Raw genomic sequence first — 25,136 nt, forward strand, 5'->3', positions numbered from 1 at the left:
CACCTCCGTCCAAGGATTTGCAGAGGCTTACTGGCGTCACCGCAGTTCAGCTAGAAGAGCTAGGCCAAGGAGAAAAGAGAAGAGATCGACTGACACGAACCACTCTAGAGCGAATTACTGGTGATTCCTATCACCCAAAGCCCATTTTCCACTGGTGGTCTGGGGATCCGAGCAGGAAGGGCAAGGCTTGAATCGGGATGGTTGATCGGGACGGTTGAGGCACTGGCTTTGCACAACAAGATCCGCCGCAACACTCACATTGCCTGGCCACAGTCTCTGGAAGCTTCCAGATTGGATTTCGAAGTCACCCTTCCATGGCTAGTGGAGGTGTCCAGTGTCCGAGGGCCACAGCACAGCATCTTTTAGTCCTGTTGTCGAGTTTTGCGATGAGCTTGTTTTCCGGTTCTGCAGTGAGATGCCTGCTTCTCAGCAGCAGCCGGCAAGCTGTCTCGCAGGACTGTTAGTGGGGAATTAAAAAGAATGAAGGCAAGCGGTGCAGGTAGCCCAACGCATCAGGCATTTGGTGGCTGGTTACATGCTTAAAATGATTACTACACAATAATTTACATAAATCTTAAAAGATCTCATAAGGCTGGTTATAAACAGTATAGTATAGCATGGTAATGCAGACACTTGATGTTTAACCTCCTAATTCATTTGGATTCAAACTGCAAATCCACCATTTTTGAGCTGTATGACCTTAAACAAGTAACAATTCCTCCGAGCCTCACTTTGCCCATCTGTAAGATGGCTATAATAATGCCACCTATCCCAGGATTGTTATGAGGATCAAGAGGGATTATACACGTAAAAGGCATCACCTGACATATAGCTATCCCTTATAAATGGCAGCAGTTATTGTGTCTAATCTCCTGAATTTGTCGTTACATTGTAACTCTGCATTTTCATCATTTGAGGAACTGACAGTCAGTGAAAAGGAATAGAATTGCCTGTCTGTCTGTTGGAGAACAATCTGGAGATGGGGAAGAACCTAGAAACACTGCTGGCTATTTGTTCTCTGAGTCAGAGCTTTTTCATGTGTCCAGTGCAGGGATGGGAATGGAGCATCTGTAAAGTCCGTTCTAATGTGGACATTCTCTGTGGGTGAAAGGGTGCTGTTTGCTTGTCCAGAGAGGCACATCCCCTCCGAGAAGGGCCTCAGTTGTACTCCAAAAGGAGGGGTGGTCTCAAGGGCTCTGGTGTGGTTATAGCTGCAGAAGACATTGGTCCAGAGCTCCCCCCATCCAGAATGTTCCAGTGGTTGGTATTAAGGGCCAAGGGCATTCCTAAGTCTTGGGGAATCGGGGCCTCCTGTTTTAGAGGCCCGTATGGTGAACTATATCTCTGCCAGCTTATTTCTGGCTAAGATGCTGGGCATAGAAGCCCAAAATTACTTGACTGGGGCACAATTTCTGTAATAGTGATAGAATTATGTATAATTGATTTTTTCAACTTAGTTTTATATTACAAAGTTATATCTCAGTCTTATGAGAGAACATATGCATAAGAAAAACAAAGCAAGGGTAAATTAATACATTGATGTACAGATAATTAGATAAACTCATGTATGAGAGGGGCCTCATAGTACCTGGATGTTATAGAAATGTAAACAGGAAAAATACACAGTTTGTGTTAGAAAAGACACTAAAATTTTTTAAAAATTAAATTTATTGGGGTGACATTGGTCAACAGGATCATAGAGGCTGTAAGATAATACATCATGACCATGTGGGGTTCATTCCAAGGGCACACTGATGGGTCATCATACACAAATCAATCAATGTGATACACCACATTAACACAACAAGGGATAGAAATCAGACGATCTTATCAGTAGATGCAGAAAAAGCATTTGATAAGATATGGTATCTATTCATGATGAAAATATTCAATAATATCGGTATAGAAGGAAAGTACTTCAACATAATAAAGGCCACATATGACAGACCCACAGCCAGTATCATATTCAATGGGGCAAAACTGACGATTTTCCTTTAAAATCAGAAACTAGACAAGGATGCCCTCTCTCTCACTACTCTTATCAGCACACTTCTGGAAGTCCTAGCCAGTTGCTAAGTGTTTACTGCTTTTTTAAAATTTTCTTTCTTTTTTTTTTACCAACAATCTGTATATTTATATTATGTAGTAGAAATCTACATCTTCAACAATGGGTTATTTTAGGTTTCTAGAGAATAAACCTATGAATAGATCTGCAAGAATTATATGTCTCAGCAATTACACGCCATTCTTTATTTTAAAATTCAGTATTCAGTTAGTTTACTGCTTTCATTTCCTGTGTTCTTGCTGGGAGTATGTGGTGCCCAGGAGTTTTGTTCTTGCAGATTTTCTCCTTAGCTGTGCATTTAAATGGCTTTTTGTGCCTGACGGTTCACCCAAGAGTGCCACCTGGTGGCGGGGAATGGCAAAATATTTTCATCCTTCTGATTAATTTTCAGCTCTTAATTACCATTAAGAGCAACTTGGGTTCTAGTCTGTTTGTTTCCCTTCAGGAAAAAAACCTTAAAAGAACTGTTTGCAAAGTGTTTCAAGCAGTATGAAGAGTTTATTGGTGGTGTCCATGGTAATATAGCAGGTAAGAAATGTCTGGTTTCTTTAAGGCATGGGCTCTCTATCCTCAGAGCATGCCATAGTAAATAGCATAGATAGTGGTTTATTTATTTTTTATTAAATCTACTGGGGTGACATTGGTTAATACGATTATATAGGTCTCAAGTGTACATTTCTATGATACATCATCTGTATATTGCATTGTGTGCCCACCACTCAAAGTCAAATCTTTCATCACCAAATATCTGACCCCTTTTATCCTATACCCCCACCCCCTTCCCTCTGGTAACCACTGTTGTCTGTGTCTGGGAGGTTTTGTTTGCTTGTTTGTTCATGTGTTGCTTTCAGTTTTATACCTCACCTTTGAGTGAAATCATATGTCGCTTAGCAAGATATTCTCAAGGTCCATCCATGCTGTTGCAAATGGCAGTATTTCATCTTTTCTTATGGCTGAGTAGTATTCCATTGTGGATATGTACCACATCTACTTTATCCAGTCATCTTCGGTTGTTTCCATGTCTTGGCCACTGTGAATAATGCTGCAGTAAACCTGGGGGTGCATTTAGACCTCAGCAGAAAACAGTCTACTCAAATTAGGATAATTTGAGGAGGGGCCTACAAAAAGGTCTATTTATAAAGGTGTGGACTCTAGGGAAACCCCAAATGATATGTAGCACCCTAGGGTCATAATCATCACCAGTCTGGGGGGGTCAGGGGATGGAGAGGTTACTGGAAGACTGAAGACAAAGTCTGGAATAGAAGGATGCTGACATGGTCCCAAGTCAGTCATCTGGTGGGCACAGTGAGAGAGGGTCCAGGGGGCAAACAGGAGACTAAGCCCTCCGTCCAGGTTATAAACAGCTCCAGGTGTGGGAACTCAAACAAGCTGTGTAATTTCTCTGAGCCTCAGTTTTCTCAGTTTAAAGTGGAGTAATCATAGTTATCTGGCTAGGTTACTTGATGGGCAGATAGTATATATAACTTACTTTTAGCCATAGGTGGCGTTTACTATAATAGCTATTATTATTATTATCATTGCCACCACCATTGCTGTATTTTCTAACTCCTAACGTAGACATGAGTTCACACCCAGTAAAGAGGCAAGACGTTCAAGAAGCATTTTAAACTGTTTCAGAATAGCCATGGCATCTTAATATCGTGTTTATGCTTACACTTTAACCTACATTCTGATGATAAATGACAAAACTCCCGTCTCCTCTGGATGCTCCTTGTGACCATCTGTTTTCACTTTTCCCTGTCTGCTCGACAGAGAGAAGAAGGAAAACTAGTAAACTACCCCTGTTTGAATTCCGTTTTCCTCCTATCTACATCAGGGTGGATTTAAAAAATTTATTTATTTTTACTTATTGATTTAAATTAAATTTATTGGCGTGTTGGAGAATTTAAAGAGCAGAGAAAATGACCAAAATATTGTGGGTTGGCGGAGAAAAATTGCGATCATGCATGTTGTCTGACCTCACTCGTACTACCAGTTGGCGTGATTTTATAAAAACGGTGTTAGGCAGACAACAGCGTTGTGATATAATAAATGTGCCCACATCTATAATTTCTCTTCTCTACAGTATTTAGGATTATGAAGGAGGATTTACAGATAAAATAGCATATAGAGAATAGTGTATGCGGATAGTGTAGATTACTGTGCTTTATTTGTAAGTATGATTCGGATCATACGTCAAATAGAAAGCCAAATGGAAACATCGCTAAAAGTCACCTCGGAGAAGGTTCCAAGGGAATCTTTCATCTTTGCAAGAAAGAAAGCTGCACCTTCGAGGTCGGGGACACCAGCCAACAAGCAGGCTGATTTTGAAAGAAACTCTTCCTCGTTCCTTGTGCCAAGCACCGCACGCTGTCTGCATGGAGGAGCCTCCTGGCTGCGGATAAAACCAGGTCAGAGGTTTTGCTGCAGTTCATCGTATTACACCTCTGAGTTACTCACGAACCATCTGTAGACCGTAGGCCACGTAAGGAATTCTAATAAATGCATGATCTCCTCTGCCTGGGGTAGAGCAGCACTTCCATTTCCCACCCTCCTGAGCCAGCAAATGCCAGTAAAAACATAACTGACAGTTAGAGGTCTTTGCTGTTTCTCAGCGTTAACCAGCCTCAAAGCACAGTGCCAGGTAGCTTCGGCTCCAGGACAGTTAGCGACGAAGTGTTGGCAACATGCTAAACTTCAGTTACTTCTTACAGTATCTTATATTCACCCGAGCAAGGCTTAGTGACTCACAAAGACAATTTGGAATAAATAAGGATATTCACCCTGGAGTTTCCTCTGTCAGTGGCAGTAATTATGAACAACTGTTACTTCTCTGAGGTAGTCATTGTTGGCAGTTTCGTTTTTATTCAGAATGTACTGAAGGTGTGATTATTCTTAGTAGCACTGTCTTTCCCAGCTTGTCCTTGGTGCACATTAACTTGCTTTGTGTTGGGCGAACGTAGCGCCCTGTGGGCAGAGGGATGTGCTTTCGAAGTACCACTGGCACAGAATGACTGTCACATGGAGTTAGACTTCAGCTGATAAGACTCAGAGCTACTTTCAAAAGTCGTACCTGTCGGCGTTCAGGACTTCCTGACCGTGCCGGGAAGATTGAAGCGATAAATCCACTTTGAAAAGAATCAAATTCCGATCAGGTTATTGATGTTTTAGTTTCGAACGTTCTCCCTCGTCATGCTTGGACCCGGAGTGGCTGGCGACCCTCTGGCGGACGGAAGGCAGTACGCACGGGGCCGGAGAGGAGACACGCGTTGTGCAGACCTCAGGGCCTCCGCTGGCCGCAGCCCTTTCCTCAGTTTCCCCCTGAGGTGAGAGAACAAGCCCGTCTTTCATGGCCAGTGGAGCCAGAGGCCCTCGGCGAGCCTCTCCTTGGGACCAGAAAAGAATTCACAGCCTGCACATCTGATTTTCTCTCTCATTTCAACGGGCTCGAAGAATGTAACTGTTTATTGGGCTGTCTTTGTATTTTGAATGAAGATGATAAAATGTAAATATACCGAGACAACGGTTTTCTGAGTGAAGAGAGAATGTATATGTGTGTTCTTGTACTGATTTTAAAAGATTTGGAGGGAATGTCGCTAAATGTTGAAAATGATTACCTCTGGATCACTTTTGTCTTCTCTTTTGTACTTTATTTTAAAAATTTTTCTTTAATCATAAAAACAGTTGATTTTTTTAAAAAAGGTGGTAATAGGTAAAAATACTCACTTCCCTCCGCACCTTATCCACTAAGGAGCACACCCAGAGAAAGCACTGCAGACGTCGTGTGCACTGCGTGGGGAGTCCGTGCCAAGGACTGAGGGTGCAGGGTGGCAGGCTCCTCGGGCCAGGCCCCCGCAGTCAGTGTCCTGAGCAGACCTCTCAGGAGACAGACAGCTCACCTGAACCGGGCTCCCAGAAACCGACAGGTAAGTCAGAGCACGTGGGCCCCAGCTGTGTCGGGCTAGTCCCACCTCTTGGGCGGGATGCCCCGTCGACATGACCAGTGCATGCTCTGCCCCGCCAGAACCAGACCTGATGGCCGTTGGCTGCCCATGCAGCCAGGCCGGCCTCACTGTCCCAGGCTGAGGCCTTTGCCAGCCACCTCCACGGGAGGGGCACACTGTCCTCGTTGAAGTGTTTGGCACGAGGACTTGGGTTAAACGTGACTGGGATGAAATGGACAGAATAAAACCTGCAATCCTTGAGGCTACTTAATTTCTAGGTCGATCTTTGTTCTTCCATCCTGTATACCTTCTGATGTCTTCCTTTGTGCCTTCTCCAGACCGAAACTTCCAGGCTTGTCCTAGAAAACTCTCTCTCCTTCTCTCCGGATGGTCAGTCTGGTCATTGCCTTCCAATACAAGGCCTTCATGTTTGCTCAGGAGTTACTCACTCATCAATGTCTGTGGAGTGTCTATGTGTAAGTCTTAAGGCCTGGGCAGGGTAGAGGTCTTCATGGACCCACAAAAGTAACCTCCATTTGTTGAGGAAAAGGCTCTCCGACCCTCATCTCAGCAGGACTCCGTAGAGGGGAGTTCACTGTAGTTAGAATGATTAACCTTCGCCCCCCAGGTGTGGTTCTAGAGCTTGGTACCCTGTCGCTACGGACGAGGGCTGGCACTGATCGATGCCCTTGGATTGAGACCTAGGGTAGCATACAGTGAATCTGTGAAGTTACCAATAGCTATCATAGACTTTAAGTATAAAAAAGAAATTCAGACAAACTGTATTTTGGGCAATGGTATGTATCAAACCCGTGTGATATGGGAGGTTTTATGTGGCCAGGATAAGGGACTGATATAAAGTCGCTAATAGGCAGCATCTCAGTTTGAGACACTAAGGTTAAAAGTGAGTGATAAGCAGGGTAAATATTGGGGCATCTGCACTGTGGAGTTTGGCTGACGTCGCCCACAGAAGGCTGTTTGATCTGCTTGTCATTAGGTGGCCTTGGGCTGTGCAAAGTGAGCTTACAGCCTCTCCCTGATAAAATGTGTCTTGTCTCTCTGCCACTGTAAAAACACCCGTGGGCGCAATGCTCCACCTAGGATTATGACTTCTCGATGCCACATCACATGTTTGCGTCAATATAAACAGCCTTCCCAGAAATGTGGCACAAGCCTGGCCCCATTCTGATTGGGAACGGGACTTCTTAGAGATCACCAAGACATCATTTCCAACGCCAACCTTGATCAGATCATTGAAGTTGAGTTTAATGCTCTAATAATTTTTATTATTCAATGTATTGGGGTGACATTGGTTAATAAAATTACATAGGTTTCGAGTGTACATTTCTGATGATCTGTATATTGCATTGTGTGCCCACCACCCAAAGTCAAATCATCTTCTGTCACCATATAGTTCATCCGCCCTTACCCTTTCCTAACCCCACCCCCTTCCTTCTGGCAACCACCACGCTAAGCACCTGTGAGATACAAAACTGAAAGCAACTGATGAACAAACAAGAAAAACAAACAAAAACTATGCTCTAATCTTTTAAGTGGATAGCTCTATAATCTTCTCAAAGGCATTTGTTTGAAAGAAGAGTACTTTACCACTTATCTTTGTGTTGTATTGAACTCTGCATTATTTTTAATTGAATTTTTTTGGGTGACATTGGTTAATAAAACCATACAGATTTCAAGTATATAATTCCATAACATCATCTGCATCATGTGTTTACCACCCAGAGTCAAGTCTCTTTCCATCCCCACTTACCCCCTTTGCCCCCCCTTCTCTCTGGCTGTCACTATACTGTGATTCAAGTCTGTGTGTCATATATATGTATTTTTCTTGCTTAATCCCTTTACTTTTTCACCCAGCCTCCCATCCCCTCCTCTCTGACAGCTGTCAGTCTGTTCTATGTTTCTATGCTTCCATTTCTTATTTGTTTGTTAAATTATTTTGTTGATTAGATTCCACATATATTGTTTTTGTTATTGTTCTATGTCCTTTTTTTCTAATTAAAAAACTTTAATGTTGACATTACTGCAGAAGTCCCCCTACTCCCCCTTTGTCCCCCTCCCTCACATATATTGTTTTTTTTAAATGATATTGAAATCCTCATGTACATCACCTAGATCCCCAGCCTCTTTATGTTGTAGATTGTAGCATTTTCTTGTTTTCAACATAATGTTTGATGCAGAATTTGCTTATTACCTCACTTTCGGAAAATGGAATAAAATAGGAGGAAATTACACGGGGTGGGGGGGGGGGAGGACACCCTCTGCAGAAATGGCCTAAGGGATCATTGTACGTGAGTGTCGGCCGCTGAATGAAAACAAACTCAGTAACTACGGAATGCTTAAGGCCGAAAGTTTTTCATACACTGGAGTCTTGTGAAGCATACAGCCCAGATTTTTAATGAGTTTGTTCCTCTTGGGATTTGCAGTGTTATTAAAACTAAGCAGCTCACTTGCCAGATATGCTCCGGTGGACAACCTTTTGCACACGTTTTGCTGGAGGAGGATTTCATGGTGTTTAATAGGTGACTTTTCAATGGCAATGAATTGGCAATTGATTTGATTTTCAGATGAACACAGCCACCACAGAGATACTTTGTCCCTTCTAATTAGCATCTACATGATACCTTTGCCACAAAAATGAGCATCAGCGGTGACAAGATGTTGACAAGATCTGTGTAGAGTATTCAGGGGATGCAGGTGGCTGTGTTGGCACCGAGGATACGAAGGTGAGCCCAGAGGTTCACGCTCCGGGGGGGAGGCAGCAGCTAGTCAGAGAAGCACAGGAGGGGACAGCTACGACGGCGGCGCAGGCTGCAGGAGACGGGCCATAACGCAGCATCGGGTGGGTTTTCTAGAGGCAGAGCCTGTGACAGAGGTTTGCTGGGGGTCCTCTGAGGAGCAGGGGCTTGTCCAAACCAGGCTGAGGCAGGGAAGGGTGAGGTCTCAGGGAGACTGTGCTCCAGTCTGACCCGTGGGGGGCTCTGGATCATGAGTTCACTGAGCTGGCCTTTTGTGGTCTCCCCCACCCTGTGCTGGTCAGACACAAACCAGGGCCTGACCTGGGGCTGGAGGAGGGTGGGCATGACCCTGGCTAGGGGGCTTCTGTAAGGCCGACAACTTCGCAGAGAAGGAGGGCAGCCATTGAGAGGGTGAGTGCATCAAGGGGTGAGGGGCCAGTCACGTCCACCACAGCGCCTGTGACACACTTCTCTGTTCAGACCCTCCGATGGCCTCCATCAGCCTCCCGGAAAAGGAGCCAGTGCCCTGGAAAGGACTGGGGGGCCTGGGGCGCACTCTCCCTTACTACGGATGTCTGAGTCTGGCTCGATTGTTCAGTGTGAAGCTGTTACTCGGGCCACCTTGTCCTGGCTGACTTCCGGTTATGCCTGTTTCAGGCATTCTGCCTCATCATCAGCGCGCGTGGAGGCGCCCGGGTTTGCTGGCTTGGCGTTTTTACTCCAAAGGTCTGGAAGTGCTCTAGAATTGGGCTTCAGTTAGAACTCGACGTTTGGGATGGCTTTTCGGGCTCCAGAGAAATCTTTTCTCCTTTACCAACTATGATCAGAATTACTGTCTCCATTTGAAATTGGCTTATGGTTGAAGATAGAAAAGAAGCCTATGAGATCAAAGTCTTCTTTTTTTTGAAATTTCACGCAGAAGGATTGCTAGATACAGTAGGCTGCTTCCCTCTTCCATCTGCCTTTCCTCCCGGGTGTAGGCTTGTGTCTTAGATCTCTGCTGCCTGAGCTCTGTTCACAACTGTTTTCAATATTAATAATTCTCTTTATTATTTGGTATCTACTACTTTTTTTCTGCTTGCATTCTTCACCTTTCTGAGTTCTGTTTTAGCTCTTGGTTCCCATTAGGTAGCAAATCAAGGGAGGTTATTGAAATCTGGTTCTTCATCCACAGAGGAGGCTGCCTCCGGCATCTCTCACTATTCATGTCGCTGGGGTCTGGGTGCAGAGAGGCCCTCCGGTGATAACATTATGATCCTTTCTTTGAGATGTTTTGAGATCTTTTCATTATCAGCCTGGCTGCTGTATCTGAAACACTGCCAAGTTCCCAAAGAGACATTTTGATCTGACAAATGTCTTCCAATTGCAGGAATGTATGTTACTCATAAGACATACATCTAATTTCACATTGGAGGTTAGAACACAACAGCAAATGTATAGGGATGGGCCACTGTGTGCTAGCCAGGGGCTAGGGGCCAGAGGCCAGGGGCCAGGGGCCAGGGCTGGGGGGGGGGGGGGTTCTGGCACACAGGAGAAGCTCAGGAAATTGGGGAGGTTGAATAACACTGAATTGGTTGGGTGGCAGATTGCAAAGATAAACAAAACGTGGTTTCAAAGAATGCAGCATACTATAAGGGGACATGGACCTGCAAACACATGATTATAATATACTGGAATGTGCCTCAGTTTCCTCATCTGTGAACTAGGGTCAAGTTCTATCTTTCAGGAGTAGTTAAATGAAATGATGTATGTAAAATGCTTAACAAAATGACAGCCATCATGTGAGAGCGCTGTTTAGTAGAGATCTATCCAGAACAGGGAGAATTCTTTAGAGATTAGCGGGTGGATACGTTTATCCAAGGAAACCTAATAGACTTGGTGCCTGAGAGTTGAACTGCAGTCTGTGGATCTACCGTCCAGTCGTGATCTGTGTTGGCAGCCACACCCATGTCTGTTGGTGGCACCGTCTATGTTTCTGTGGGACGAGGAATTGCGCTCCTAGAGGCAGGTTTGATCCGCTGCTCTTGCCTAACATTTCTGTTTGTGGAAGTGCCAGGTTCATTGCCAAAGGCAATTTCCAAAGGAACCGCTTCCAGCTGCAGTTAAACATTATTTACAAATACTCAGGGGCCTTGATTGTGTTAAACACCAGTGATTGCTAAGCATTGTTTCAGAAGCCTGCCAAGTCTCTCGGGAATGACACAAACCATTTCCGTCACAAATTTAGTCATGTCAACATCATAAAACACCTACTAGGAAAAAGTATCTGCTTTATATTCAAGTTATTTTCTTGTTGATGCCTGAATCACGATCCTAATTACTAGGCCCCGTTTCCCCGGAAAATGGAATCTAGTTTTTGAGGCAAACATATATTCCGGTGCGTCAACAAAAACTCCTCCAGCATTATTGACCCCGTCATGTCAAACTCACAGATGAGAAGATACGTCAGCTTCGCTTTGGAGTTGCCTGGAATAATATGGAGAAGCATCTGTTGTGATGACGAACGGGTATTCAGTGTTTAACCAAAGTTTAGAAATATTTAAAACCTGAGGCAGTCCTAGAGACTGACTTCTTCAGAAATCTTTTTGAAATTTTACTTTGGCCGAGGCTTAATCCACAATCAAATACCACTGCTAAATGTAAACCCGAAATACAGGTTTCTGGTGTTTGGAAAGGTGACCCCGGGTCACCTTCCAGCCTTTATGCGATCCAGCTGCTCTTAACCCTGCGGGCCTGTGCGGTGACAGCCGCAGAGTCACACGTGGCGGGGACAACGTGGAGCAGGACCGCAGCAGAAGAAAGAAAACCGGAAATGAGACGAAACCAAGGGTAGCATCAGTTTCCCGGGTCAGAAGTGTCTCCTTAGATATCAAGTATATGTGTGCATATTTGTACCTCTTTGCTGTATACCATAATTTTCAACCCTAAAATATGATAGGAGTTACTGATTATAAATACTCTTTTTTTTTTTTTAATCCTCTCCTGAGGACATTTTTTCATTTTTTGTTCAGATAGAGTGGGAGGGAGAGAGAGGAACAGAGAGAGAGAGGGAAACATCGATGTGAAAGGGACACATTGAGTGGCTGCCACCCGCACGACCAACCAGGGCCGGGGACAAACTGCAACCGAGGTACGTGCCCTTAGCGGGAGCCGAACCCGGGTCTCTCGGGACCGCAGGCCGACGCTCTAACCGCTGAGCCAAACCGGCCAGGGCTGAGTATAAATACTCTTTATCCCAAGTTACTCCGCTTGGATTGTTGGGTTAGACTGACCCTGTGGGTTTTAGTTCCTAGAGCTCTCCTGCTACCGCACCTCACCCCCATGCTTGACCTGTGCTGCTTATTTATTCCACAGTGGCTGGCAGCCTGCTGCTGGGCCCGCGGGAGGGCGGGGCGCGCAGTGGTGTGTTCCACACCAGGCCCTGCGCGCCCTGGGTTCTAGTGGAGGAGACATTCACAAGGAAGCAAACGCATAGGTAAGGGCCAGGACAGAAAGAGTGAGACAGACCGAATAGGGGTGCATTCGCTACAAAGTGTTTAAAGACATGAACCTCTATGTTACTTGATTACCCAATATAAACACCACGTGAGAAATTTAACTTAGAACTAGGTTCCAGGAAATGTTACCTGTTGTGAGAAAATGGTGAACTTTCTACTTTGTGAAACTGTGAAAATTCTGTAATTTACCCTTTTTCATTTTTTGCTGTGGTTTCCAGGAAGCTTGGAGAAAACTTTGATGCCCAAAGAAAGCATTCAAGTGTCTCTTCTGGTCAGTGTATTTGTGCAGCAACACCCCTGGCCCCTGCACCCCTATCCCAAGGATGTGCTGATAAAATAGTGGGTGGTTCTAGACAGCCTAGACAGACCAGGGAAAAGATTTTTCAGGCCAGAGCAGAGATGTTTGAAGGGGAGTTTATAAAAAGAAGATTTTTAGCATGATCTGCTCTATAACTCACACCTCCACTTCTGCATAGAACTCTCAGTAAAGTTGACATTACTCCCGAGTGTCTGGTGGGAATTGGATTTGTGTTTGGGGGATGCAGCCACATGTTGAGGCTGGCCAGAAACTGGCCATAGGGTTAGAACAGATGTCCCAGATGACCAGCTTCATTCGGGTTTCATTTGGTTCCTGATTTTTAAAAATCTCTTTTCTGTTCCTAGTTTATTAATTTTATTGTATTTACATAGTAATAAATAAATACATTGATAATGACAAAATCTTTCTCTCTCAACTTCCCTGAGAACCTGGATTCAAATCCTCACTCTCAGACCATCAGCATTCCCTCGGACAAGATGCTGAGTAGGGGGTGCTGCAGTGTCCCGCCTCAGCCCCCTTTATAGTCCAGGGCCCCCATAGCCCAGTGTGTCCAAGTCTCGGCTGCTGATGGCTCCTACTTGCTCCTAGGTCAGGAGAATTTTTCTCCCTGGAGATGACATCCTCTTTGGGTCAGGGGTGGAGTGGCTTCCCACAGACAGGCCCGGCTGATACAGGGGTACAGAAGGCTGCCTCTCTTCTCAGAGTGGGACCAGCTCTGCTGTGCGGCCATGCTCCAGAGCTCCCCACAAGACCAGACCACACCTCCGCTCGCCTCCTCCCTCTTTCCTGTTCTGATCTTTTTCTTCCCTTATTTCAAGAGTACTCTTACAATAAGTCATATACGCAAGAATCCCTGTTCTTCGGCCTCTGCCCTCTCTGTTGCTCACATTTCCCCAGCTACCTGTCTCTGTTCTCTAGCACAACCGGCCTTCTTATCTGTAAAGTGACGATAGACTTAAAAACAGGCATTCAAAAGCTTGTATTAGCTGTTGTTATGATATTAGGCCACATCCCATGACCAAAGAAATGTTAAAACGCTGAAACCTTACTGAAAGATTTCAGTGTCTTGTTATTCATTCAGATTGTTCTAGTCATCATGGCCCAATAGATGATACACAGTCCCACTGTTAAGTGATCATCTCCCCCCCCCCCCCCCCCATTTCTAAGTGCAGGACTGCCCTCTAGTGGACTCTGAACAAATGTTAATTGAGGATCATAGGCTATGAAATAGAACTCTTCATACAGTGAACTATATGAAGATTAGTCTGTCTAAGCTTCCGTCTCGACAAGCTTCTTCTAGCAGCCTCCAGAGAGAGACTACTGCAACCAGTTAGAGTTGACCAAAAAATGTAATGTATTTTTTGGTGTGCCACAGAATTTTATTTTATTTATTATTTAAAAAAATATGTTTTCATTTTTTTTTTTTTAGAGATAGAGGAAGGGGGGAGAGAGAGAGAGAGAAAGAGAGAGAGAGAGAGAGAGAGAAACATCCATGTGAAAGAGAAGCATCAATCGGCTGCCTCCTGCACACCTTCTACTGGGGATTAAGCCCGCAACCTGGGCATGTGCCCTGACCAGGAATCGAACTGGGACTTCTCAACCCATGGGACAATGCTTAATCCACTGAGCCATACTGGCCGGGCAGTGAGCCATAGAATTTAAGTAAGTAGTTTATGTGTGCCACGAGATGACAAAGGTTAAACATCGTTTCTATAGAACACGTGAAGAGCCTACAGCTCTTTCTTCCCGGTCGTGTGGAACTCTAGATGTGGACCAGGATGACTCCCCAGCCAGGTCAGAGCCACACTGACCTAGTATTGGAGTCATTGCATTCTTGCTTCTGTTGCTGAAAAGCTCACATCCTGACTCGGCTGCTGGTGTAGTTCATGCCGCTTCCCTGACCCCAGCACCAAGGCTTTGAGGGTTTATTAGGAAGAGTTTTCTTGGGGCGAGGCAAGTGCTCCATGGTTGTTTCAGCCCCAGGCTGACCGTGAAGTTGATGAACTTCCTGCTACGCCCATCTGCCCTGCTCCCTTTCACTCTGTGAAGGTGTCCAGACAGCTTTAGAGCATTTATTGCTCTCCTGGAGCCCTGCTCTGGGAGCCCCTCGGTGGCCGTGAGCATATTTAAACCAGTGAACTTCAGTGCAAGCATGTCTGGCTCTGAGCTTCTAAACTTTCTGCTGTGAAAAGATGTGATGTCTTCTCTTCCAAACAACTTTTTTTTTTTTTTTTTTTTTTTTTTTTTAATCCTCACCCGAGGACATTTTTCCATTTTTTTGTTCAGGTAGAGTGGGAGGGAGAGAGAGGAACAGAGAGAGAGAGAGAGAAACATCGATGTGAAAGGGACACATCGAGTGGCTGCCACCCGCACAACCGACCAGGGCCGGGGACAAACTGCAACCGAGGTACGCGCCCTTAGCGGGAACCGAACCCGGGTCTCTCAGGACCATAGGCCGACGCTCTAACCGCTGAACCAAACCGGCCAGGGCTCTTCCAAACAACTTTTAAAGGACTTTTTTTTAAACCCTTACCTGAGTGGCTCACATTAGTCAGAGGAACCAGAGAAATATTAGAGCGTGGGCATGTATGAGAGCCACAGAGCAGGAGTTTTCCAGAAAGGAACCCACGATGCGCAGGACGGGGTTCCACTCTCCACCACGATGCTGGGACAGGCTGCACGCAGGTCCGTGCGAGGGGTCAGCATTCCCTTGCGGCCACCGAGTCTGGCCCACTCCACACTGAGCCCTCTCCAGGTCATTCACGACCTGCTCCGTCCTCATGCCCACATCTATGTGTGTTTACGGTCACCTGCACCTGCACCTGCACATTGCGGGCTCCTGTCTGATTAATCCACACCTGTGACCAAGGGCACCTGACGCAGTGCTGTGGGAAAGGCAGCGCTAAGTCAATATTTGTTAAATGCCTGAAATAACACATGTCCATGTTCAGGCCTGGTTTTACCAGCAGATGGGATTTCTATAATTAAGTCCATTCTCTGGCTTCATTGGCCATTAAACTCCCTCTACGTTAATTGCTCCAGGGTAAAAGTAGATGCACAAAATTAATAAGCCACAACGATCATGGTTTTCAAAATGAGACAGATGAGAGTATTAAAATGTGGAAAATAGACTTCAGAGGCTGGTGATTTGAAACAATGCAATTTGACTTCATGGGCATCAGAATGAACTATTTAGCGGTGGGAACACTGGCAGCAATGCCCTCACTGTCACGGGCCCACCTTTCGGGCCCACCTTTCGGCATGTCTGTCGTACTGGACACATTGTGCTCATCTTTGAGTATCTTGTCCGGAGTTTGCAGCACAGTGTAAGATATCAATATGCAGTGCTTTGCAAGTCTCCTTTCTAACGGAGTCTGTGGTGGTGAATCGGACATGGAACAAAATGTACTAAAATGTAATGCACACGCGCACACATGTAGTTAGAAATTGTGAACAGTCTACAAAGGGGAACACTACGGGCTGTGAGAACCACTGGGGGACTTAGATTACTCTGGAGGATGAGGGAAGGCCTTTTGTGGAGAAATGGAGGAGAGTGAATGGACTTAGGCTGAGCTTTCAAGGAGAGAGATCATGTAGGAAAACCTCAAAGAAGGAAGGAAATGGCATTTTCAAAGAACAGCAAGACATTGAACAGGCTGTGTAGTTCGAGCATCATAAGGGGGGTGGGGTGAGTTCGGAGGCAAACAGGCCACGTGGGCTCCTGTCACATCTGGGAAAACACCTGGAATTTGTGAGAGCATGTTGAGCAGGTGGGTGACCCAGTCAGGTTTGCATACTCTGCAGGTCTTTCTTGCTGCAGTTGAGAGAAGAGATTGGGGAAGAGGAAGACGTGTCCTGGGTTTAGAAAGAGGCTGTTGCCCTGGTCTCTGGAGAGATGAGTCCAGGTAGGACAGGAGTGAGGTGGAGCGCTAAGGTTAAGCAAAGATGGAGACAAGTAAGGGAATGCCAGCTATTTTATATTTAGAAGATATAAGGTGTAGAGCATGGGTTGACCATGATATGTAAAAAGAGACAAGACCAAGAAAATGTCCTGTGTCTGGCTTTAGCAGTCAGGTGGATGGAGGGCCCATTCGCTGAGCCCAGGAAGCCTAGGGGAGGGACAGTTTTGCAGGGACTGGTCAGAATTGGTGTTTGCAGTCCTGTGCACCAGGACACAGAACTCAAAGCTCAAGTGACTCTGTGGATTGAGTTCACAGAGCTTCTTTGATCCCCAAAGACGTTCCCTCCCGCATGTTTTATTTCACTTAATTTAGTGTCTGTGAAATAGCAATAGGAGCTGGTCAGTTGCCGAGGCTGTTCTTGTAATATTTACAGGTGTCAAAGCCGCTGCGGACTTACCTCTTATCCTGCTCTAAGTCTGAGGGAGTAGATACTGGCATCTTTATGTCTTAAGACGAACCCCTGTCCTGTTTCCCTGTAAACATTTGTTCAGCGAGATGTATGCATATCATATTTTAGCTCAGAATTACTAGCTGGCCTGACATAGTCTCCCCGTTAAACACTGGAGTCAGCCTTCCTCTGTTACTAGTGCTCAAGCCACAGACCAATGCTGGAGACTGCCGTGCAGAGCAGGACACACGTGTGCCAGGCATGTGAGCCCGCCCAGGGCACCCGAAGGCTCTGCGAACGCTCTTTGAGTTGTCGTGGGAAGATGTTTATGATGTGTTGTTGTTAAGTGAAAAATGAGGTTATCAAACCACATGTAGATTTCCAATTCTAATAGGAGGGGGGATGAGCTCATGCAACCTTTTTTTGTAATAAAAATACTAACAAAATATAAGTTTTAATATAAGAAAAAGAAAATACTTGCAAATCATAAAACTGATAAAGGATTTGTATCCCGAATACATAAAGAACTCTTCCAACACAACAATAAAAAGATGAACAATCTACTTTTAAAATGAGCAATAGATTTTTCTTCAGAGACGACGTACACATGGCCAATAAGTGTGTGAAAAAATGCTCAGCATCATTCGTCATTAGGGAGAGGCAAATCTGAATCACAGTCAGATGCCACCTCGTACTCCTGAGGATGGCTATAATAGAAAAGGCGGACAATAACAAGTGTTGGTGAGGAGGTGGAGAAATCAGAACCCTCCTATATTGCTGATGGGGATGTAAAAATGGTGTAGTCATTTGGAAAACAGTCCGGCAGTTTCTTAAAAATTTAACCATTATCATATGACCCAGCGATTTTTCTCCTGGAATTGAAAAGATGTATCTACACCAAAATTTATGCATGCATGTTCATAGCAGCATTATTTATAGCTGCCAAAAAGTAGAAACAACTCAGATGTCTATCCACTGATGAATGGACAAATAAAAGATGGTATATCCATAAATGGAAAATTACTTGGCAGTAAAAAGGAATGAAATGCCAATACATGCTACAGCATGTATGAACCTTAAACACATGCAAAGGAAGAAGCCAGACACAACAGGCCACATCTGGTATGATTGCATGTGTAGGGCATGTCCAGAATAGGCCAACATAGAACCAGAAAGGAGGTCGGTGTTTGGCAGGGACGGAGGGGGCGGGAGTGACCAGTGACGCAGAGGTGTGGGTTTTCCTTGTGGGTTGATGAATATGTTCTGAAATCACACAGGGGTGGTGCTGAACACAACTTTTTGTGACTATACTAAAAACCACTGAATTGTACACTGTAAAGGGTACATTTCTATGCCATGTGGATTACATCTCAATTTTCTTTAAGTCAAGGAGGAAGGTAAGAGAGGGAAATTCCCCGGGGGTAGACATGAAGAGGGAATTTAAAACCAAAGTGATCAGCCTAGTCAGATGGGAGAAGGGGGGCTGTGGGCTCTGCTGCTGGTGGCTGGGGTGTCGTATCGGCATGGGGGCAGCAGATGAGCCCGAGCGCCTTTGGAGAGAAGCAGCTGAAAATGAGATACCTGCCCGAAGCTCGGGCAAACCGCGTTAGCTCCGATGAGTGCTCTTAGAAAGGAAAGGGGACATACTTACACACACAGCAGAGGTCTTCGAGTCGTAAGAGAAATCTGTGAACCGCTTTCTGCCAACACACTTGAAAATCGAAACAAAAATAGACAATTTTCTAGGCTTCAGAATTAAAACAGTATATATAATATCATCTCATTTTAAAATACGAGGGGAGGAGGGAGACAGGGGGGAGGGAGGGGGAGAAAGAGAGAGAGGGTGGATACAGACATATCTCAGCGGAGGAGAATAAGAGTCTTTTTGCTTACCTGTTCCCTTGCCTAATAGGTCAGGCAAGGTGCCTCCTACCTGCGCAGCCATTGTTTACCTTTTAGGTCATGGATTTGGAGAATTTTTCTCTGGTCAGTGGACCAGAGAAAGGGGGTTGTCTTTTATCTAACTCCGAATCACCACTGCTTGGGATTTGCTCATCACCCAGAGACTCTTTATTCACTCACATTGATTTGAAAGCTTTTAAAATCCCTGGGTGCTTCTGTTTCCAGGGATGCTGAATGGGGCCAGCACTGCATCGATCGTGTTCCCAGCAGGGCTGCTGTGCGGATTAATGTGTTAACACAGTAACATAATAACATGGTCTCCTACTCCTTTAAAAAGATATTCATTAAGTTAAAGGTTATATTTTTTTTAAGGATGTGCTTAATTTTTATAGTAATAATCATGCATCTCAGTCTAGTGTCTGAAATGCACATCGTAAGGTTTTCGAGCTGTCTCTTAGCAAATGTGACACACAGCCGCACACAACAGGAATCCACCGTTGGGGTTCCTCTGGGTTGTTATGTCAAGCAATCGATCCCTGTGAGTTTTATTGTTTTACTGGAAGATTCTACATGTGGCTCGGCCTGTGGCAGGGCTGGGGGGGGCATGCTCTGGGGAGAGAGCCCCCTGACCTGGTCTGCTCTTTCCTTGTGCTCCTGTCCCAGCGAGATGAAGCAGAAGCTGGACGAGGAGGGCAGCAAGTGCAGCATCCTCTCGAAGCACCAGAAGTTCACGGAACACTGCTGCATGCGCTGCTGCTCGCCCTTCACCTTCCTCGTCAACACCAAGCGCCGCTGCGGGGACTGCGCGTTCAACGTCTGCAAGAGCTGCTGCTCCTACCAGAAGCTCGAGAAGGTCTGGATCTGCTGCGTGTGCCAGCAAGCCAGGTGAGTGGCCAGGGGAGCTCCCGGGGTCTCGTCTGGTGCCGCCCCTCTTCCTTCAGCCAGGCAGGACCAGCAGCCATGGATCGGCACGCGGTCCTGAGAGCAGTCACGAGATAACCCAGGGGAGGTGCTGTGGAGGATACTGCGTGAGCATCACAGAGAGGCGAGGGGACCACACCTCTCATCTGGTCTCATCTTTTCATCTGTTCATTTCACAAGGGTGGTGGGAGTCTTAGGAACTGTGCTGGACGCGGGAACCATGATGGCGAATGCGGGCTGATGGAATGAGTGCACAAATGTCATGACGCGGTGCCAAGCAGTTGGGTGTCGTACGCAGCACTTGGCTCCAGCATCTGCCCTGGCACCACTGCACCGCCAACCCAGGGTGCATGCCTCAAGGGCAGGGACCGTCCCCGTCTTACTCAGTTCCATTTGCTGCACCGTACATAGCCTGGCGTGTAAAAGGCACACACGCCTTTGTGGGCTGAATCATAGACCAGGACCGTGTTCCATGGCAGAGAAATACATGGTGCAAATGAGGTTTCAGGAATTTTTAGGAGGAAAGGATCCAGAGAGTGTTGGGGTGTCCTAAAGAGGTTTTGTGGAAGAGGAGGGGACCCCAGGTGGAACTCAGACAGGAGGAATCACAGGGCATTCTTGGACAAGGTGTGGCATGAGCAAAGAAGACAGCTCCCCACGGTGCGTGGGAGGCCTGGACAGACGACTCTGGCAGGGGCATGTAGAGTTGTCAGTTTATGGGAAGAATTTGGCTTTGATCCTCAAGGCGTTGTGAAACCATTGGAAAGAGCAGTAAAAATCATTGAAATAGCAGTTATTAAAATATACGATGCTTTACTGTCCTTCGATATATTCACCCCCCACACGGAAGGAAATATTAGTACCTCCACAATTTTGTTTCTTTCGATTTTTCTCTGTTCCTCTTCTCCATGGACCAGAAAAGTCTCCACATTCACTAAGCAGTCAATAGCAGTAAAGCACAGAGTCGCAGCCTCGAGACCCCAGTGTGCCCTGAGCTGTGCGTGTGATCATTGTCAGTTTCAGTGAAATGACACATGGCTTCCATCACACGGCAGCGTTGCTGAGTAACCAGCACCCGGCCTCAGGGCCACATCATTCACCAATGGGCGGACATTGCCTCAAAAGCCAGTCTTCTGATTCCAGTCCTGCGCTGTTTGATTTACACTGGGTTGTCTCAAGGAGAAGCCAGACGTTGAAATATACGTTGTAAAAGGGCAGCAGGTGGCTCCTAAGGCTCGTTTCCCATTTCTAACACTGAATGAGGGGCGGGAGGCTCAGGTAACGCTGCGTAACAGCCTCGCGTCATTTCAGTGCGAACGTTCCGTGGTAGTTCCCCGAGTCTACTCGGAAACTAACGGGCACTCATAGGAGGATACCTGGGAACATCCAAAGAAATGAATGTAGATGTGTTCCAGAGGGTTCCGATTATTCTGAGAAAAGGGAGGGTTACTAAGGATTCTTCCTCATTCAGTGTGTCTCGGGCAGATAGAACACATCCAAAATTGTTTAATCAAAATTGGCAGAAAGGTTGCAGAGGAGAAGTTGGGAATTTTGCTATTTTATTCTTGAATGGTGTGTGTGGGGGGGGGGCATCTCAAGACTCTTGGGCTTTTTGTTTGTTTTTGTTAATCCTATTTTCCATTGATTTTTTAGATAGAGTGGAAAGGAGGGAGGGAGAGAGAGAGAAACATCAATGTGAGAGACACATCAGTTGGTCGCCTCCTAAATAACCCGGACTGGGGACAGGATCCTGCTACCCAGGTTCGTGCCCTTGACTGGGAATCAAACCTGTGACTCTTCAGTCCACTGGTGACACTCTAACCCCTGAGCCAAACCAGCCAGGGCGAGTCTCGGGGACTTTTGTCTGAAATCCAAAGGGATGGAAAGTTGAGCTCATTTCCAGTGTTTCCGTATTATTCAAGTTCATCATAAGAACCTGTCCAGAAAAGAAACTCGCGGTACATGTGACAGGTTTTTGCTTCTTGAAATTGATGGGGAAGTATGTCCGGGTCCGAGTACCTCAGCTGTGTGGCTCGTGGCCTGACAGTTGCACATTTTGTAGATGCCTCAGAAGAGTAATGTATGTAGTAACAAGCTAACAGCCCCTCAGCGCGACGCTAGAGACTCCGCCAAAGTCATCATGGGAAGCATTTAAGACATATTTTGACTTGAATTGAGTATGGAAAATTTTAGATAAATATCAACTTTAAAAACCTGCACTGTTTCTTGGAACAGAGAAAAACAACCGCAGTTTACAACAGATTGTTCACACTTAGATTTTATGTAGCAGAGCCAGTGCCATGCTGGGGGTGGCGTGGGGCACCCTGTACTGCCATCCATTTGGTCCACCAGCTTCTCTGCGCCTCGTACCATCTGAAGTCCAGGTTTTAGTCTCGGGACGTTTTCTCAGCATATTCACATTCAAGCCCTAGGATTTAAAACATTGTATATGTCAGACCCCACAAACAACCCACGCGTGTGCGCGGGTGAAATCACGGTGAGATGGTGGATGGCGGCTCTGTAAAGCTGCAGGGACGGCCACTTTGGTGAGGCCATACCCGTATTTCACTGCCCACTGCCACAATGTACTTCTCCTTTGCCGTGAAGATTAATCTCATCTTTGCTGCATTGGTTACATGCCTAGCTGTTCATCCAGTGGCTACCGTGGGCATGTTTTCTGAGAGACTGTGGAGCCATGAATAGTTATAATAATAAACACGTTTGTCCACAACAAAGTCAAAGAGCTAGGAATTGAGGGTAGATGTTCGTGCGAAAATATTAACAAATTGCATCAGAAGTAAATAACCGTGTCAAACACCTGGGCCTGTCTCTGGTGTGGTTCTGAATGAGTGACTTGCATTGGGAACGTGGGGTTCATCAGGGAGGACTCAGGTGGCCCAGTCCCTGCAACAGCGGTGCTCTCTGTAACTACAGGTGTCTCCATTTCATCTCAGTGAAAAGAGCCTCTCTGTCTTAGTGCTATGTTGGTTATTTATTACAGTAAAGCATTTTTATTTTAAATGAAAATTCCCCTTTCACAGTCGTTGCTGTAATTATGATCAGATGGTTAGTTCTTCATCAGTTCTTTTGCTTCATATGTTTGACATTAAAAAGTGTTTCTGTTGTGCCCTGGCTGGTTTTCTCAGTGGTTAGAGTGTCAGCCTGCAGACCAAAGAGTCATGGGTTCGATTCTGGTCAAGGGCATGTACCGAAATGTACTTCGGTTGTGGTTTGGTCCCTGGCCCTGGTTGGAATCTTGCAGGAGGCAACCAATTGATGTGTCTCTCTCACATCGATGTTTCTCTCTCTCTCTTCCCTTCCCTCCCACTGTATCTGAAGTTAAATGGAAAAATATCCTCGGATGAGGATTAAAAGAAAGAAAGAAAAAAAAAGTGTTTCTGTTGTCAGTGTTAGTTTAAAACTTTTAATTTTGGGGATTAGCAAACAGATTAATTTATTATGGAATGAATGATGGATTACTTATTTTGTAAGTTATATAGCCAATGGGATACTACTGAATCATTCCCTTGTCATTTTTTGTTATTCATAAATTTGTGTTCTTGACAACTTATTATGCATATTCATTCAAATATTATAAATAAGAGCATTTACATCTTCTGCAGAGTGAGCCCAGCCCATACATACAAACCATTATCATTAGGGGTCGAATTGATTTAAGAACAATGTTTCTACTTTCCTTGGGAACAAATTGACTTCCTAGCTCTTTGCTTTATTATAAAAATTGTTGTCTCTGACTTTTTGTCATTGTGTGCTATTACCCTTAACACAGACCGATTTGCGAGATTGTTTTCAGGGAATGAGAGGAAAAAAATTATGCTTGGAATTGAAATCAAAACATATCTCCTCATTATCCTGTGGCATTTGCTTTGGTTTTCCTGAGGCAACTTAAGGCTTCTGTCTTCCCACTTGGAGTGGAAGTCTTGGCTATCTGATCACTTACCTCTTGGTATTCACACAACCCACATGATTCATAAATCAGCATACCGCCCTTTTGATATAAACTCCGCAGTATGTTTTAGAGATACTCAATGGGTGTGCAACATCCCTAAAAACATACAACATTCAAAAATATCACTATAGTGTTTCCACTTAATAACAGAGCTTCAAAATAGATGAGGCAAAAATTAACAGAATGAAAAGGAGAAAAAACATTTCAAGTAATATTTGGGGATGTTAACACTCATCATTTAGCAGTAGAAAAACAAGTAAACAACAAAAATCAATGAAGACATAAGTAATGTGCCAAGAGCTACCAACTACATTGACTTGAAGGATATTGATAGTATAATACACCAAAGACATGCAGAATACATGTTCTTCAGGTGCATATGACACATTCAGTAAGTCAGACCAACAGGCCATATAACAAACTTGAAAAAACTTAAAATTATTGAAATTGTATAGAGTATGTTCTCAGATTATGGAATTGAAGGAGAAATTAACAATGTAGGAAAACTCTGAATATTTGAAAACAACACACTTCTAAGTAATCTGCCGATCGAGAAAGTACAAAGGAAATTAAATTATTTTGAACTGGATGATAAAATAACAAAATTAACATTTTTGAGATACCTGAAATAAATGTTTAGTCTTAAATGCCTATATTAGAAACTAAAGGTCTAAAATTGGTGGAAACACATTTAGAGCTGCAACTCACTTATTATGAAATACCCCTCTGTATCCCTTTGCCTTGAAGTCTTTCTGTTATTTGATATTAATATAGCTACTAACCCGCTTATGTTTGCTGTTTGTATGTTAATTTTTTCTATCCATCTCAATATACCTCTTTATATATAAATGGCACCTATCATACAGCATAGAGCCAAGAAGGGGCTGTTAACTGGTTAACTGCTTTCTTTTCTTTTTCTGTTCTGGTAATTTTAGCCTTTCACTTGTTTAGTTTATATCTAATATAATTACTAATGATTTAGGTCTACCATTTTATTATTTGTTTTCTTTATTCCTCTCTGTTTTTATCATTGTTCTTCATTTCTTGGCTTCTCTTGCACCACTGGAGTGCTTCATTAGAATCCCATTTCAATTTATCTGTTGGCTTTTGGTTATACCTCTTTGTAAAGTTTATGCTAAATGAAATAAGCCAGTCAAAGAAAGACAAGTACCACATGATCTCACTTATTTATGGATCATAATGAACAAAATAAGCTGTCGACCAAAAGCGATCCAGAGTCATGGAAGTAGGGAACAGACTAACAAACTCGGGGGGGATGGAAAGGGGGGGAAGAGAGAAACCAGAGAACTTATATGCATGTATGCATAACCAGTGGACACAGACAGTAGGTTGGGGAAGGCAGGAAGAGGGTAGGAGTGGGAAGGAGGGAGTCAGTGGGGGAAAACAGGGAC

At 44.9% G+C, this 25,136-nt stretch overlaps 1 protein-coding gene across 1 annotated transcript in view; it reads left to right on the plus strand.

Moving 5' to 3' along the window:
• The window catches only part of LOC118632964 (myosin VIIA and Rab interacting protein), a 181,431-nt gene that overhangs the window by 29,625 nt on the left and 126,670 nt on the right, over nt 1-25,136 (plus strand). The window contains exon 2 of the mRNA XM_036266303.1: nt 19,497-19,718. Coding sequence (XP_036122196.1) covers nt 19,497-19,718 — 222 coding nt within the window. The remainder of the gene's footprint in view (nt 1-19,496; nt 19,719-25,136) is intronic.

This window comes from Molossus molossus, unplaced genomic scaffold, assembly GCF_014108415.1.
Source record: "Molossus molossus isolate mMolMol1 unplaced genomic scaffold, mMolMol1.p scaffold_m16_p_18, whole genome shotgun sequence".
In the NCBI taxonomy this organism is placed as follows: Eukaryota; Metazoa; Chordata; class Mammalia; order Chiroptera; family Molossidae; genus Molossus; species Molossus molossus.